Raw genomic sequence first — 12,177 nt, 5'->3', positions numbered from 1 at the left:
CCGACGGAAGCACTCGCCAGTTCCAAGGCTCGTGATGGCGGTTAGCAGCTCTCGCGAGAAAGAGCGAGCCACTGTCGCGTTGCTGCTTGCTCCGGGAGCGCGCACAGCCAGTGAGCCTCGCCTCGCTTCACGCAAAACTAGCAGCAGCCAGCAGCAGACGCAGGCAGCACACGTCAAGGTGGCCGTCCGCAGCGGGACGCGACAGGAAGCGTCAATTGTTCTTGGCAGGCGGCAAGAAAAACGGCCGCGCTCGCTCGCGCGCGCGTTCCCTCGCTCGCTCGGTCGCTTGGCGGAGTCGGTTCGTTGCCCCTTCCTCCCTTCGTTGGGTGCACCGCCTTGAACAAACCTGTTCCCCCCCCCCCCCCCGCCCCCTTCTCAGCTCGCGACTAGCTGCGGTCGCCTGCTCGAAGTCGTCGTCGTCGTCGTTGTGGACGCCGTCGCGTCACCCATTGCCGAGGGCAGGGCAAAAGGGGGTTAGTCCCCGCGCCGCTGCGAAAAGGTGGGCCTGCGCGTGCCCACGGACGCTGTTGCGGCCTCTCGACTCATCGCCGCCCCCTTTCCTGTCTACCAGGTCGTGCACGCGACGATGGGCGCGCTCTGTGGCGCTCAGCCGGCCGCCGTTTCCGTCGCCACGCCGCGTCTAGGCAAAGGTCGCGTGACGTTGGTTGCCCGTACGCGCACATTTACGAGGAGAGAGAGAGACAGAGAGAGAGACGTTCAAATAAAGCCTGTTTTCGACAGAGGATGTCATTTTTATTTAGAAAATCATTAACGTTCATGTCTAGGGCTTCTTTTCTATTTCCCGCCCAACATCTTTTTAATGCGTCTGACACAAAGCTCTAGCCTCCTGACGTCTGGCACATCAATATAGCATGCCCATTTGCTACCTATGTTGCCTCTAGTAGTCTAAGCTACAAACTGTAGTTCGGCAGACTTCCCGTTGTTCGTCTTCAAAACACTTCCTTGAATGAACGCGCTGATTAGTTGTTCAGCATATCTTACTTGTACGTCTTACTTTGTCGTTAACTCAAGGACGCCCTTTGCTGCTATGTCAAAATGTAAGGCGAAGAAAAAAATTGGGAACGGCGAGATAAATTTGGGTTATACGACCGTCACCCAACTTCCAGCTAAAGCAAATCCGTAGCTTTTTGGGGCAGTTGTGTCTCGTTACTGTGCCGTCGTGTTTTGCTCGCAGTTGTTTATCAGAGGGCTGCCATTTGTTAATCTTCAATAGAGTGCTTACCACGTCGGTCCAATAACAGTAATATTTTTGCTAGATTATAACGAAACGAAGATATTGTGGGAGGCGGCGCGAAGAGGTAGCCGCCGTAGTCACATTTTATTTAGGCCGGTCAGCCATGGTACAGCGGGATCTCGGGAGTGGCCGACACCGCGGCCACTCAGGTCGAGCGCGCTATCGCTACCTGCACGTGTGCCCATCTTCTTCTTCGCCTGCTTTGGAGGCGATAGTGGCGCCGCTACAATTGTTTTAATTCATGCTAAATAATAATTTGACAATATGTTTTCACTTTGCTCGCACACAAGTTAGCTTTTCAGCTAATATCAACATTAACAGTGGTAAATCCTTGGCACAGCTGCAACAGTATATATCTTATTTGAGTATAGCGGATTTGGGTGGGCGGTCTCCCGAACCACTTTATTAAAAGAAAGAAGTGAACAAGGAAAGAAAGAACATGTGAATAAAGGGGCCGGAGGAAGCATTCCTGCATAGTGTGGCAACATACGCTCGACGAACCCAGCTATATGTATCACAGCTTGATTACTGCTTGAGAAGAAAAAGAAGAAAGGAGAAAAAAGAAAGCGCCAGAAACAGAAACGAAACAGACAACGAAAGACGAACCCCGCTTTCCCGCGCGCTCCCTCGATGTCAAGAGAACCGCCTCCCCTTCCAAAAGCCTCGGCCCGTTTAGGCAAGAGCTCTCTCGAAATAACGCCGAGTGACCGCGGGCTGCCGTCGTCATCTGTAGGAGCCGCTTCCTCTTTCGCGAAGCAGCGCGATCCGGGCACGCAGCGCACGATAACGACCCAAAGCCGCGCGTTCGCGCACGTGGTAATGACGCGAGCAAACCAGGTACCACCACCGCCACAGGCGTGCCTCCATCGCGCCGCCCGGCGGCGTCGTTATGGCCCCGCGCGCCCTCGATCCTTAGCGCGGCGCTTCTTCGGCGCGGGGACAAAGGAGTCGGTGGCGCGCGGCGCGAGCTCGGCGCTTCGCGGCCTAGGAAATGGATCCGCAGCCATAGAGATGCGCCAGTACGCCGGCGCCGAAATGATCGTGGGACAGCCCCATCGATGGAAGAAGCGCTCGCTCCCCCCCTCCCACCAACCCTCCGCACTACACACCGCGACGGCAGTCAACGCTGCGGCGTGTAGGCCACCCGTCGCCGTGGCCCGTTTCCGTACGCGCGTTCATTCTCGCATGTCCATTCTTGCAGGACCTGCAGCCTCCTCGATCAGAGACATTTCAGTCCGGGTTGTTTCTTGATGCCCGTGCCGGCCCTGCATATAGCCTTCGTCCTTCTCAGGACGAAGCCCGTCGGACGTATAGTAGCTCCACGCGCAAACGACGAGATATCGGGAGCAGAGCAGGGGTTAAAGGCTCCCCGGTGCACGGGCTAGCTGCTCTGAGCAGTGGGTTCTATTGTGCGCATTTGAGCGCTCCGAGGATGCCGCGTTAAGCAGCTCCACAGCGATTGTGTTCTGGTGCTCCTCTGACGGTGTCGTTCCTCTAGTAGTGGCACATTTGCCGGAGCCCGAAAAGTGCCGAGTGTCCATAGTGGGAGCAGGACGTGATTGTGACCTGTTTGTGACGGCGTGATAAAAACTGCACCATTCCGAGAGACAAAAGGATTGGTCTCGCAATGCGAACATAGCCTTGTGCTCTAGAATACGTATTGCATGTATTATAAAAGTGCCAGAGCAGTGCTCCTCTAACTGTGCTCCGCGGCGGACCAGAGGTCTCGATGAGTATTCAAGGGGGTCAGGTCTTCGGAGATCGCTCTATAGAGACGCACGGTTAGGGAAATTTATCAATCGAACGATCGTAGCATGTGTCTGCCCAGGCATCTTGAGCGATGTCGCTATACGGAACTGCTCTCTCCCCGATCAGAGGGAAAAAAACTACATGGTTGGTTTTGAACTGCGTGAGGCTTCGACTGTCTTTATTTTAACCTGACTTCGGAACACTTTTTTTTTACTGATCTCAGGTAATGAAGAACATGTGAAAATACGTATACGTCACTGTGCGAGCTGCAATTACAGCGAACCTTTAGTTGTGTTTCGTCAACTTTGGTGTCTCTTTCTGATGCACGCTCAAGTTATGTTCACACCTCAAAAATTGAATGTACTAAGCTGGTGCACCAGAGGTGTGCGAGAGTGACAGACGCACCACAATAATTGAGCTGAACCACAGCTCTAGGATGTTCTGGTTCTATCGTGTCTTACATAGAGCTTATTAGAGCCTAATTCTGATTTATGCATCGTTGAGTTGAGATCATTGAGTTCTGTCGGGCAGAACTTCCTGCTCTAGAATGTTCTGGTTCTATCATGCCTTACATGGAGCTTATTAGAGTGTAATTCAAATTTTTGCATTGTTGAGTTGAGATCATTGAGTTCTATCGGGCAAAACTTCCTACTTACAAGATACCTTGAAATTAGCCGAGATGTTTATGTTGTAGCTGTGCACTTAAATATGACATTATGCAACGTGCTTCGTCATGTGCATGTTCGTTTTTATGTAATTATTGTGCGTTACTTCCCGTCGTGCGAGTCACAATGATGAAAAAAAGATGTTTTGTCAAGGTGTATCTAGCACCAGTGTCCTTTGTAAATCAAAACAAAAGTTTGACACGACCCTACAGAGTCTCGTAAAAACACACAACCATCGAGATCAGAAATTTTCTCGTCATACGTGTTTCACTCGTTGCACATTGAAATTGCACACTTCTGGCTAAGGTGATAATCATGCGATAAAGGCATCAAACTCTGAAAAATCTGCGTACATATACAAGTCCACTGAAGTCGGCTTCGCTTTTTAGTTACTCATTACGCAAACCGAAATCAGATTGAAATCAAGTCAATTTGCCCATTGAATTACCTATAACAGATAACACGGCAGATAGCACGTCAACGTAAACGCAGCTGGGAGCGCACGACCACAAAGAATTACAAAATGCCTCATTTGGCATCCGCATTTGTGGCTGTCTGTCCGTGAATGCGTGTGCTAATCATACATCAGCAACCTTACAAAGCGCATATTTCGAGACCTAATATTGGTGGACGAGCACGCGGATATGGTGCAAAGCATTGTTGTCTGTAATCGTTGCAGGCCTAACAAGGCGCCGATTTGGGCGAGTTGAAATTGCGTATCTCTGGCAGGCTTTCAGCGTAGAACACGGGAACGAACTAACTTTGGGCGGAGCGCTCGCCGTATATACTTATTTTGGTTTCGTTTTGTGTTCTTTCCGTTTCGTTTCCGTGTCATTGTGTTACTCTGCGTTGAAAACCCGTCACAGCGCCAGACGTTCTCTGTCCACCGACACACACGCACACCGCGAGCAGGACCGCGCGCACTTGCACGTGCATGCTTGAGATGCGCAAGCGCGCGCGTCTTGTGCGGAGCGCATACCAACGCTTCGTTGTCGGAAAAACACAGGTGTGGTTTTCCAACAGACGGGCGAAGTGGCGCCGGCACCAGCGCATGAACCTGCTCAAGCCCGGAGCCGAAATGCCGGCCTCGCCAAGCAGCTCGGTCCCGTCCTCGCCGGAGCCGCCCGGGCCGCCAGCCACGCCACCGCTCGCTAGCCGCCTGTCGCCGCCGCCCCTGCAGCCGCCCTCCCGGCCGCTGGTCATGCCACGCATGGGCGGCGAGAACTCGGCCTTCTCCAATCCGGCGGCCTCCCGGCAGCAGTCGGTCACGCCGGTGTCCGAGTACGCCGGCTGACCGCACCGGTCGGCCAGCTGAGTGTGCCGGTCCCCCCGAACCGATCCCGGTGGACCACCGTGAAGAAAAAAGCTCAACCAAATTGGGACTCTCGATCGTGCCTCCCTCAGGGCGCAGGTTCCCAGGGCTGCGTGCATTGCTACCCGGCTCTCCAAGCGCCGCGAGCACGCTACCCTCCTGTGTCCCGGGTACGGACACAATCCGGTTGTGCGCGGCTCGGAGCCTGTGACTGCTTTCGGGCCAGGTCACACCGACTCAGACCATCGGCTGCAGAAGGGAGTTCGGCAGAGTGTGATACGAATTCCCCGTCCAGGACGAGCTAACCCGTCAGTGCAGTGTTCAGTGAACTGTGACAAGCGTTGACGCTTCATTCGTGTGCTGTACACTGTGAAAGCCGTACTGCTACGCGGACTTTGGTTATTCCGTGCTTCGTTCCGGACACCCTTGACAAAAGTGTGTGAGTGACGCCCTGTGCCACGCGGTATGGAGACCGAAGCGCCACGGCTAAGTGCCCTATTTTGCTGCGCAGTGTCTCGATGTCGCGCTGTGGTTCGCGCCCCGTACGAGTGGGCGGTTGGCGAGGGACGGTGTCGAGTGCGGCGCGGTGCGCATGCGCAGGTCGTGCCTGCGAAGTCTACTGTGCTGCGGACATGCTCGCCCTAGTCCAGCATCTCCACATCTCTGTCCACGGCGTTCACCAAAGGCCCCTTCGTGAAAGAGAGGACACTCCTTGTGCTTGCTTTATTTCATTTATTTTTATTTTCTCTACTCAAAGCAGCATTTCTGTACAGTTATACGCAGTGACGCTATCGGTGTATCTGCTGCGTCTGCAAGGAGTTCTCGTGATCGTTTGTTTTGGCGTGTGTTTCACTGTCGCGTAAATTTCGTGGCAAATCCACGTGCTTTCTCTGGCGCGCATTGGACAATCGAGATTACCCCCTCGACAACATTGACGACACCAGATCCACCGGCAGACTTCTATCACCAAGGACAGTATTGCGGCGGCCTCATTGCTGTGATAGCCCAGTAGCATCGCGTCTTGCACCGATCTCAAGGCCAGCCATACTTAACGGCTCGGTGGTCTTAACAGTGGCATTTGACGCCAGCTGTAACGATGCGCGACGGTTGCATCTGTTTGTCGTCGGTATTATTTTTTATTATTTAGCCAGACCGATATTCCGCTCGTAAATGTACGAAGGTAATTTTTCCGATACGCGGTACCAAAGAGGTATTGCATGAATGAGAATCTCAAACTGTGGTCTCTATTTTCCTTTTCTAAAGTGCTGCCTCTTGGTGCGAGTAAAACGCGAAGTTGAAAAAAAAAAAAAGAAACATGGACCGAAAGCTGTAAATATTTATCACTTCGTGGAATTGTTCGCATTATACTTGTTAGCCTCATCTGCAAATGACTCGCGCTTAAGAACGAAGGCATCGACAGTAACGGCACATTACCCAGAGTATAACGGCGTGTCTCTGTCTTTTCAAAGTGTCACTGAAAGCCGTCTCAACAACGCAAAATTTGCCACGAATGACACCGCGACTAATTTCTGTGACCCAAGAGCCCGCATGCAATTTGAAACAGTACGTATCAGACTGTTGACGTGAGAAATTTAGCTGTTTTTCTTTCTGTTTTCGCCCACGCTTCGATATTTATGGCAACACACACAAGAAAGGGTCTAAAAATAAAATCGCGTTCTGAGCTGTTGTTTAAGTCTGCGGTAAGCCAATGTGGACGCTGTCGAGCGTTGTTTGGAGTCGTCCCGAGATAGTCGTGTCGCGAGTGTAGGAAGCAATCACGAGGTAAAATGACGCTGTGACGGCTCACGCGAGACGAGGACAATATATGCGGTGCCCGGAAGCACACGCGCGTGTGTGTGTTTCTTTCAGCCTCTTCCCGGCCGCTGCGAGAATCAGAGTCCAGCCGGTGCTACAGTTTGGGCAAGGCGCGTCCAGTACTCACTATATACGACGACTCCGTCCATTAATTGTTTCACCTTGGAATGCGTTGTCTACGCTACGAATAAAATATTCTCATCCCGAAACCATTGCCATTCATTCGTGAAAAACAAGCCGGTCGTCGAAAGACGCTGTCACAGGAAGCGCGCACCCAAGGAACAACTCGAACAAGAGGCGATGCCGGGACGATGCCCGCCATATCCACTTTGTTCTCTCGCCTCTTCGTTGCGTAAGTAAGTGTCTCAAAGGGGCACTGAGAGGAAAATATGTTCGGCTGCATTTGCACATCATCCCTATACAATCCGCAAAGCCTGTATTATTTCTTGTTTTATTTCATGCATACAGCAAGCCGCCATAGACGGCTGTTGCAGGACATTGGAAAATACACTGCATCAAAATAGGAATGACAAACTATTACGCACTTGTTTATACTGCAGCTAATAACGAAACGTAGTTATTACGTAGTACAGTAAGAGGGTGTGACCTTCCTGGGCCAGACCTTAACGAAGAAGCAGGCAGAACAACAACAACAAAACCGTACATCGAAACCAATTTAAAACAAAATGCGGCTCCGTAAGCGATGTTTAAAATGACGATGCACATTGACAAAAAACATTAACGAAATCACAAGGCGAGAGGAATAGGAGGCCTTGCTCTCCAAGGAGGCGGAGGTTGCCCGGAGGGCTGCCATACTCCATACTCCGGAACCCTATCATAGGGGCCCCGACCAGCCTGAAGGTCGCTCGTCATAATTTGCACAGTAAAAGTTTTCTGCTACTACTGAGCAAATTATAATATCCTTGGGCAATGAATTTCAATCTCTGATTGTCTGTGGAAAGAATGAATATCTGAATTTGTCGGTGAACGTGAATCCTGCAGTTAATTAAATTTTTAGGAGGTTTAATTCTAGTGTTTCACCATTCAGAGAAATATACAAATGTGCGGCTGTTTATGTTGTAGCCCCCATTAACGAGCTGAAATATAGAGGAGGCTTGGTAACAAAAGAAAAATACGCAGAAAGGAAGTCCGGTTGGCCAGCGCTGTTGTCTGTGTCCCTCTCATCGTCCTGTTTTTTGTTTTTTAGCGCTGTTTTTACTGCTCGTAGTCACCTTGAAGTTCACGCACAAACTCGCCGTGAAGTCATGTCGTGACGTCAAACATTTTGACAGCACCTGCTCGGGCCTAGTTAATCCTTTTAGATCCCTAAATATTGTCACGTGGTAGTGCAATATAAACTGCAGTGTATTCTAAAGAAGCCAAACAATGAACTTAGCAAGTTTAGAGAACTTTCGCAGTGCCACGATGGTTCAAATACGGAAAATAATAATAATAAAAAAAGATACTATGACGCGTCACACTGACGTGTAGCGGTACAGGCGCCAATATTCCCGCGCGAGATAACAATAAGAAAACGGAGCTGTGGCATTTATTTTCTCTCCTAACAATTAGCCTATCAGCGCGAAATTAACGAAAATTGTGTTTTGAAGGCTACTTTACCAGTCTAAACTGACGTATTGTTTCCTTTCGGTGTGCCTTTAAGGTTAAACGCAACAGCTATGCTCGTTCCAACAGCTGAAGCCCTCCACTGAAGAATACACCCGACAGCATGGCGACTGCCGGAATGCCCACTTAAAGCACTTGAACGGGTGCAGTCAAGTGGAACTGGCATCCCAATCGAGATCCAGCTTGACTCACAGTACGACGACTCGGGCTGTGCGTCACTTCACTGCCAATGTTTTCCTCTCTACATCGACAATGGGCCCCGTTGAGAAGGCTACGGTGAATACCACTTACAAATATCGAATCCATCTCATTTGACGAGTATCAAAATTTATAGAACAATTTAGTGACAGCACTGGCGCAAAAACAAAAGTGGCGTAACGTCTAATTTCCTATTTGCTTATTGGCTCTATGGACTTCTCGTTCACACGTACAAGTTAATTTACGCAATGCACAGGCAATCTGCACATTTTTATCAGTTGTAGAATTTCGGTAACAAACGAGTCTGCTGAAAAAAAGAATGGTTTGTGCAGTAATGTCATCTGTCCAAAACACGGCACAGCAGATGTACATCATAAAATAGTTTCGTGAACTGCTGAAACTGAAGGTGCCTGCCCCAAATCTGTCCGTTGAACACATGACCAAGCACGATTTCTCGACCGTAGAAATACCCGTAGGACGCAGAACACAACGAATTCATGGCGGAAACCTGCAAAGAGACTTTTGTAGATATTTCTCACGTGACGTCACGGATGCAGCTTCTCACTGTTGCTAATCCTCAAACATGGTGGCCAAGGTGACGTCAGTTCGCCATATTACCACGCGTACATTTACTTTTTGACGGCAACCAGTGGCCGTTTTCCCCCGTATTGTCAATGTTATTGATTTGTCGCTCGGCAAAATAAGCGCCTAGCTGTCGTGCGGTCACGTTTCTCGTTTAAGCAGCTTCTGGGCGTGATTGATTTTGGCGTGCGAGTACCCCAAGACCAGCAGGCCCCCTCTGTTTTGAGGCGTTGCCAAGGCATGCAGCGCCCAAGATGACGTAAATTCAGCAGATCCGAGCATGCAGGTCCGTGGACCTGCGATGACAGGACGAGAAATTAGTTTCGAGAGAAATTCAAAAATAACAACAACAAAAATGTGAGAAAGGCCGTGTGCTTACCTGAGAATACGGCTAACAAGCGAGATGTCGACAGCAAAACGTGAGCATGAGCATCGATTTCATTGAAAAGGTTTTCTCGGGCTAACTTTTGATAGGACGCTTGAAACCACAATCTCAGTAAGAGCCTGAAACGACGCTGGCGAAATCTATGTCAAAGCACCTTTGTTGCAACGAAAACACGTCGTATCGCGAGCCGCAAGTAACTTCCGTTTTTGAGACGTCGCAAGACAACACTGTCGAGAGGTCTGAATGCTGCGTGCGAACAGCATCCATTTTTCGTACAAGAGCCCATTTCCGCGTTAGGGCGTTTCTTGACACGATAACGTGGTCAGCTAGACCGCGAAGGCATCAGAACGGGCCACTCCCTGTGACGCAAACGTAAAAGAGCAATAATGAAGATGTACGTGTGGTGTTTTATGGCGCAAGGGCCAATGATGGTCAAAAAGCGCCAATGATGGCCAAAGAGCGCCAATAAAGGAGCAATGCTATAGCGGTTATAAGCTATAGTTTTCGCTACACGCACCCGTGAAGGCCCCATTGTTTCCGTCTCAGGCCGGATGAGACACGATGACGAAAAAAAAAAATATTCCGCTAATGTTTGAATTCGAGCTAGTTGGTAATAAAACATCTGTGAACGAACTAGCTCGAAAGAAAGGACAAGCGAGTGGAAAACACACACGTGTGTGCTTGCCACAGTTTAAAACCAGTTCACTTGGGTTTAGTAAACTCGGTTGGAAGGAGCACTCCGTGGCCTCGGCTAAATTAACTAACAGAAAAGCCTAATCTTCCAAACCTGCCAAATGTAATATACGCTTCAACTTGCCAGTTGCTGCTAAAAGAATAACGCCAATTATAATGGATCCAAGCAGCCTAACGCCAGTCGCTTTTGCCAAGAGACAGCCTTATGGCTTACAATTCACCGCCAATGCCTTGTTGCTCGAAGGCTGTACGTAGCTCGAAGATTGTTGTTGATCTCAGTTCTTAGCGATGGTTCGATGTAGCGGTTTCCAGGCTTCTCTATGCACGAACGGCACAGGCAGAATACTTGCAAAGGACGGGGGCATGCAGTCTCTTGCGTAGAAGCGTCACACTTTAACTGGTTCAACTCACAGTTTCTTGCACAGAGCGGACAGCTAGAAGGCAACCTTTAACGCAAAGTGACTGCCCGTATCACAAGTTACTAATTTTCAAAGCCGCAAATGGATGATCGCGCAGGCGAGCACAGTCTGTGGCTGGTCATGGAACTTTCCAGAAGCTCCCTTTGCGGCAAGCAACAAAGGAAGGCACACTTGCAGCAGTACGAACAGCGACACATCATTTCGCTCCCGTGCAGAGGTTCTCGTTCGTCTAGTTTCCATTTCCATGGTGTTAATAATGCGTGTCCTTTTCTTGCGCAACGTTGAAGTGCAAGCGGGCGACGCTTCCGGTTTGCCACTGGCTTCGTGATGACGTGTATAGTAGAGCCCGCTGGACTCCGTACGTGTGTGGCCGCACAGATAAGGCTACGCTACGCTCTCTCTCTCTAACCGATCGGCGATTTTGCTAAAACATGAGCCACGCATGAGCGACGAAAGCGGCGACGACGGTGTTCCTCCCGCTGGCACGCCACAGCGGATTGTGTTATGACGCCACAGGTCGCGAGCCATCGCCGCCGCTTTTGTTGCTCCGTGGCCGCTAACTTCGCGGTCAGCTAGACGCAAGAAACGTAGTGCAAGATAAGTATCTCGTATCGATTCTATTCTTTTTTCGAAACCGCTTGACGCTATGGATCATAACAAACGACAATAATTATATGGCGCATTCCAGTGACAGTACAGGAGCGGAGGCAAAACGCAGAGAAAAGCACAACAGAGTGCGACTGCTTGCTCCCCCACGTCCCACGCGCTCCGAGAGGAGTCGCGAGGAAAAAAAGAAGATTCAGGACTGTCAACGTCTTCTAAAACAAGCCATCGTAAGTCATTTTCACGATTAATGGTCTCCACCTCACCAGTCCTGTGTGACGAAGGGAATGAGCAGGCCAGAAGCCTTCCTGTTGTATCGCCTCTGCACAGGGTCGGCGCGTGCTCAGGCATGACTAAACATGATAGGAATCTCCGCGTTCACCGTGCGTGATATTGAACGTTATTTGTCGCAGTGTCCTATATTCGCTACAGAGCGCTGTGGAATATTTGTAGATATGGGTAATCTTCTACTTTTCTTGTGGAGTACCCAGGTAGCTGTGGAACATTTGTGGATATTTCCCAAGATATTCACGTATGCCTCCTGTACTTCTTGATAACGCAATGCCTCTATGACTGCTGGCATCTCAACTGAATCAAACGCCTTTTCACAATCTATGAATGTCATATAGAGAGGTTAATTGTAATCCGCAGATTTCTCGATTACCATACTGATGACATGGATGTGGTCCATTGTAGAATATCCGTTTCTGAAGCCAGCCTGTTATATTAGTTGACTGAAGTCAAGTGTTGCCCTGGACTCTATTGGAAAGCATCTTGGGGAATATTTTATACAATACTGCATAAAAGCGGCCCTCAGCTTCGTTTTTACGTTGGCTGGCTTATCTTCTACCACCTTTCTCTGCATCTGCTTGCTC

General features: G+C 49.9%; 1 protein-coding gene across 4 annotated transcripts in view; it reads left to right on the top strand.

The window, feature by feature from the left end:
* Window positions 1–7,005, top strand: part of LOC126530944 (paired box protein Pax-6-like) — a 210,169-nt gene extending 203,164 nt beyond the window's left edge. For 3 of the 4 annotated variants that reach the window (XM_050178273.3, XM_055070878.2, XM_055070879.2), the window contains exon 8: window positions 4,676–7,005. In XM_050178273.3, coding sequence (XP_050034230.1) covers window positions 4,676–4,963 — 288 coding nt within the window. In that variant the 3' untranslated portion in view covers window positions 4,964–7,005. The remainder of the gene's footprint in view (window positions 1–4,675) is intronic. The other variant, XM_055070880.2, reaches the window with a different exon arrangement.
* The last annotated feature ends 5,172 nt before the right edge of the window (window positions 7,006–12,177 follow it).

Source organism: Dermacentor andersoni, chromosome 5 (assembly GCF_023375885.2).
Source record: "Dermacentor andersoni chromosome 5, qqDerAnde1_hic_scaffold, whole genome shotgun sequence".
NCBI lineage: Eukaryota > Metazoa > Arthropoda > Arachnida > Ixodida > Ixodidae > Dermacentor > Dermacentor andersoni.
The sequence above is the reverse complement of the archived record's forward strand: the minus strand, read 5'-3'. Positions and strand labels throughout refer to the sequence as shown.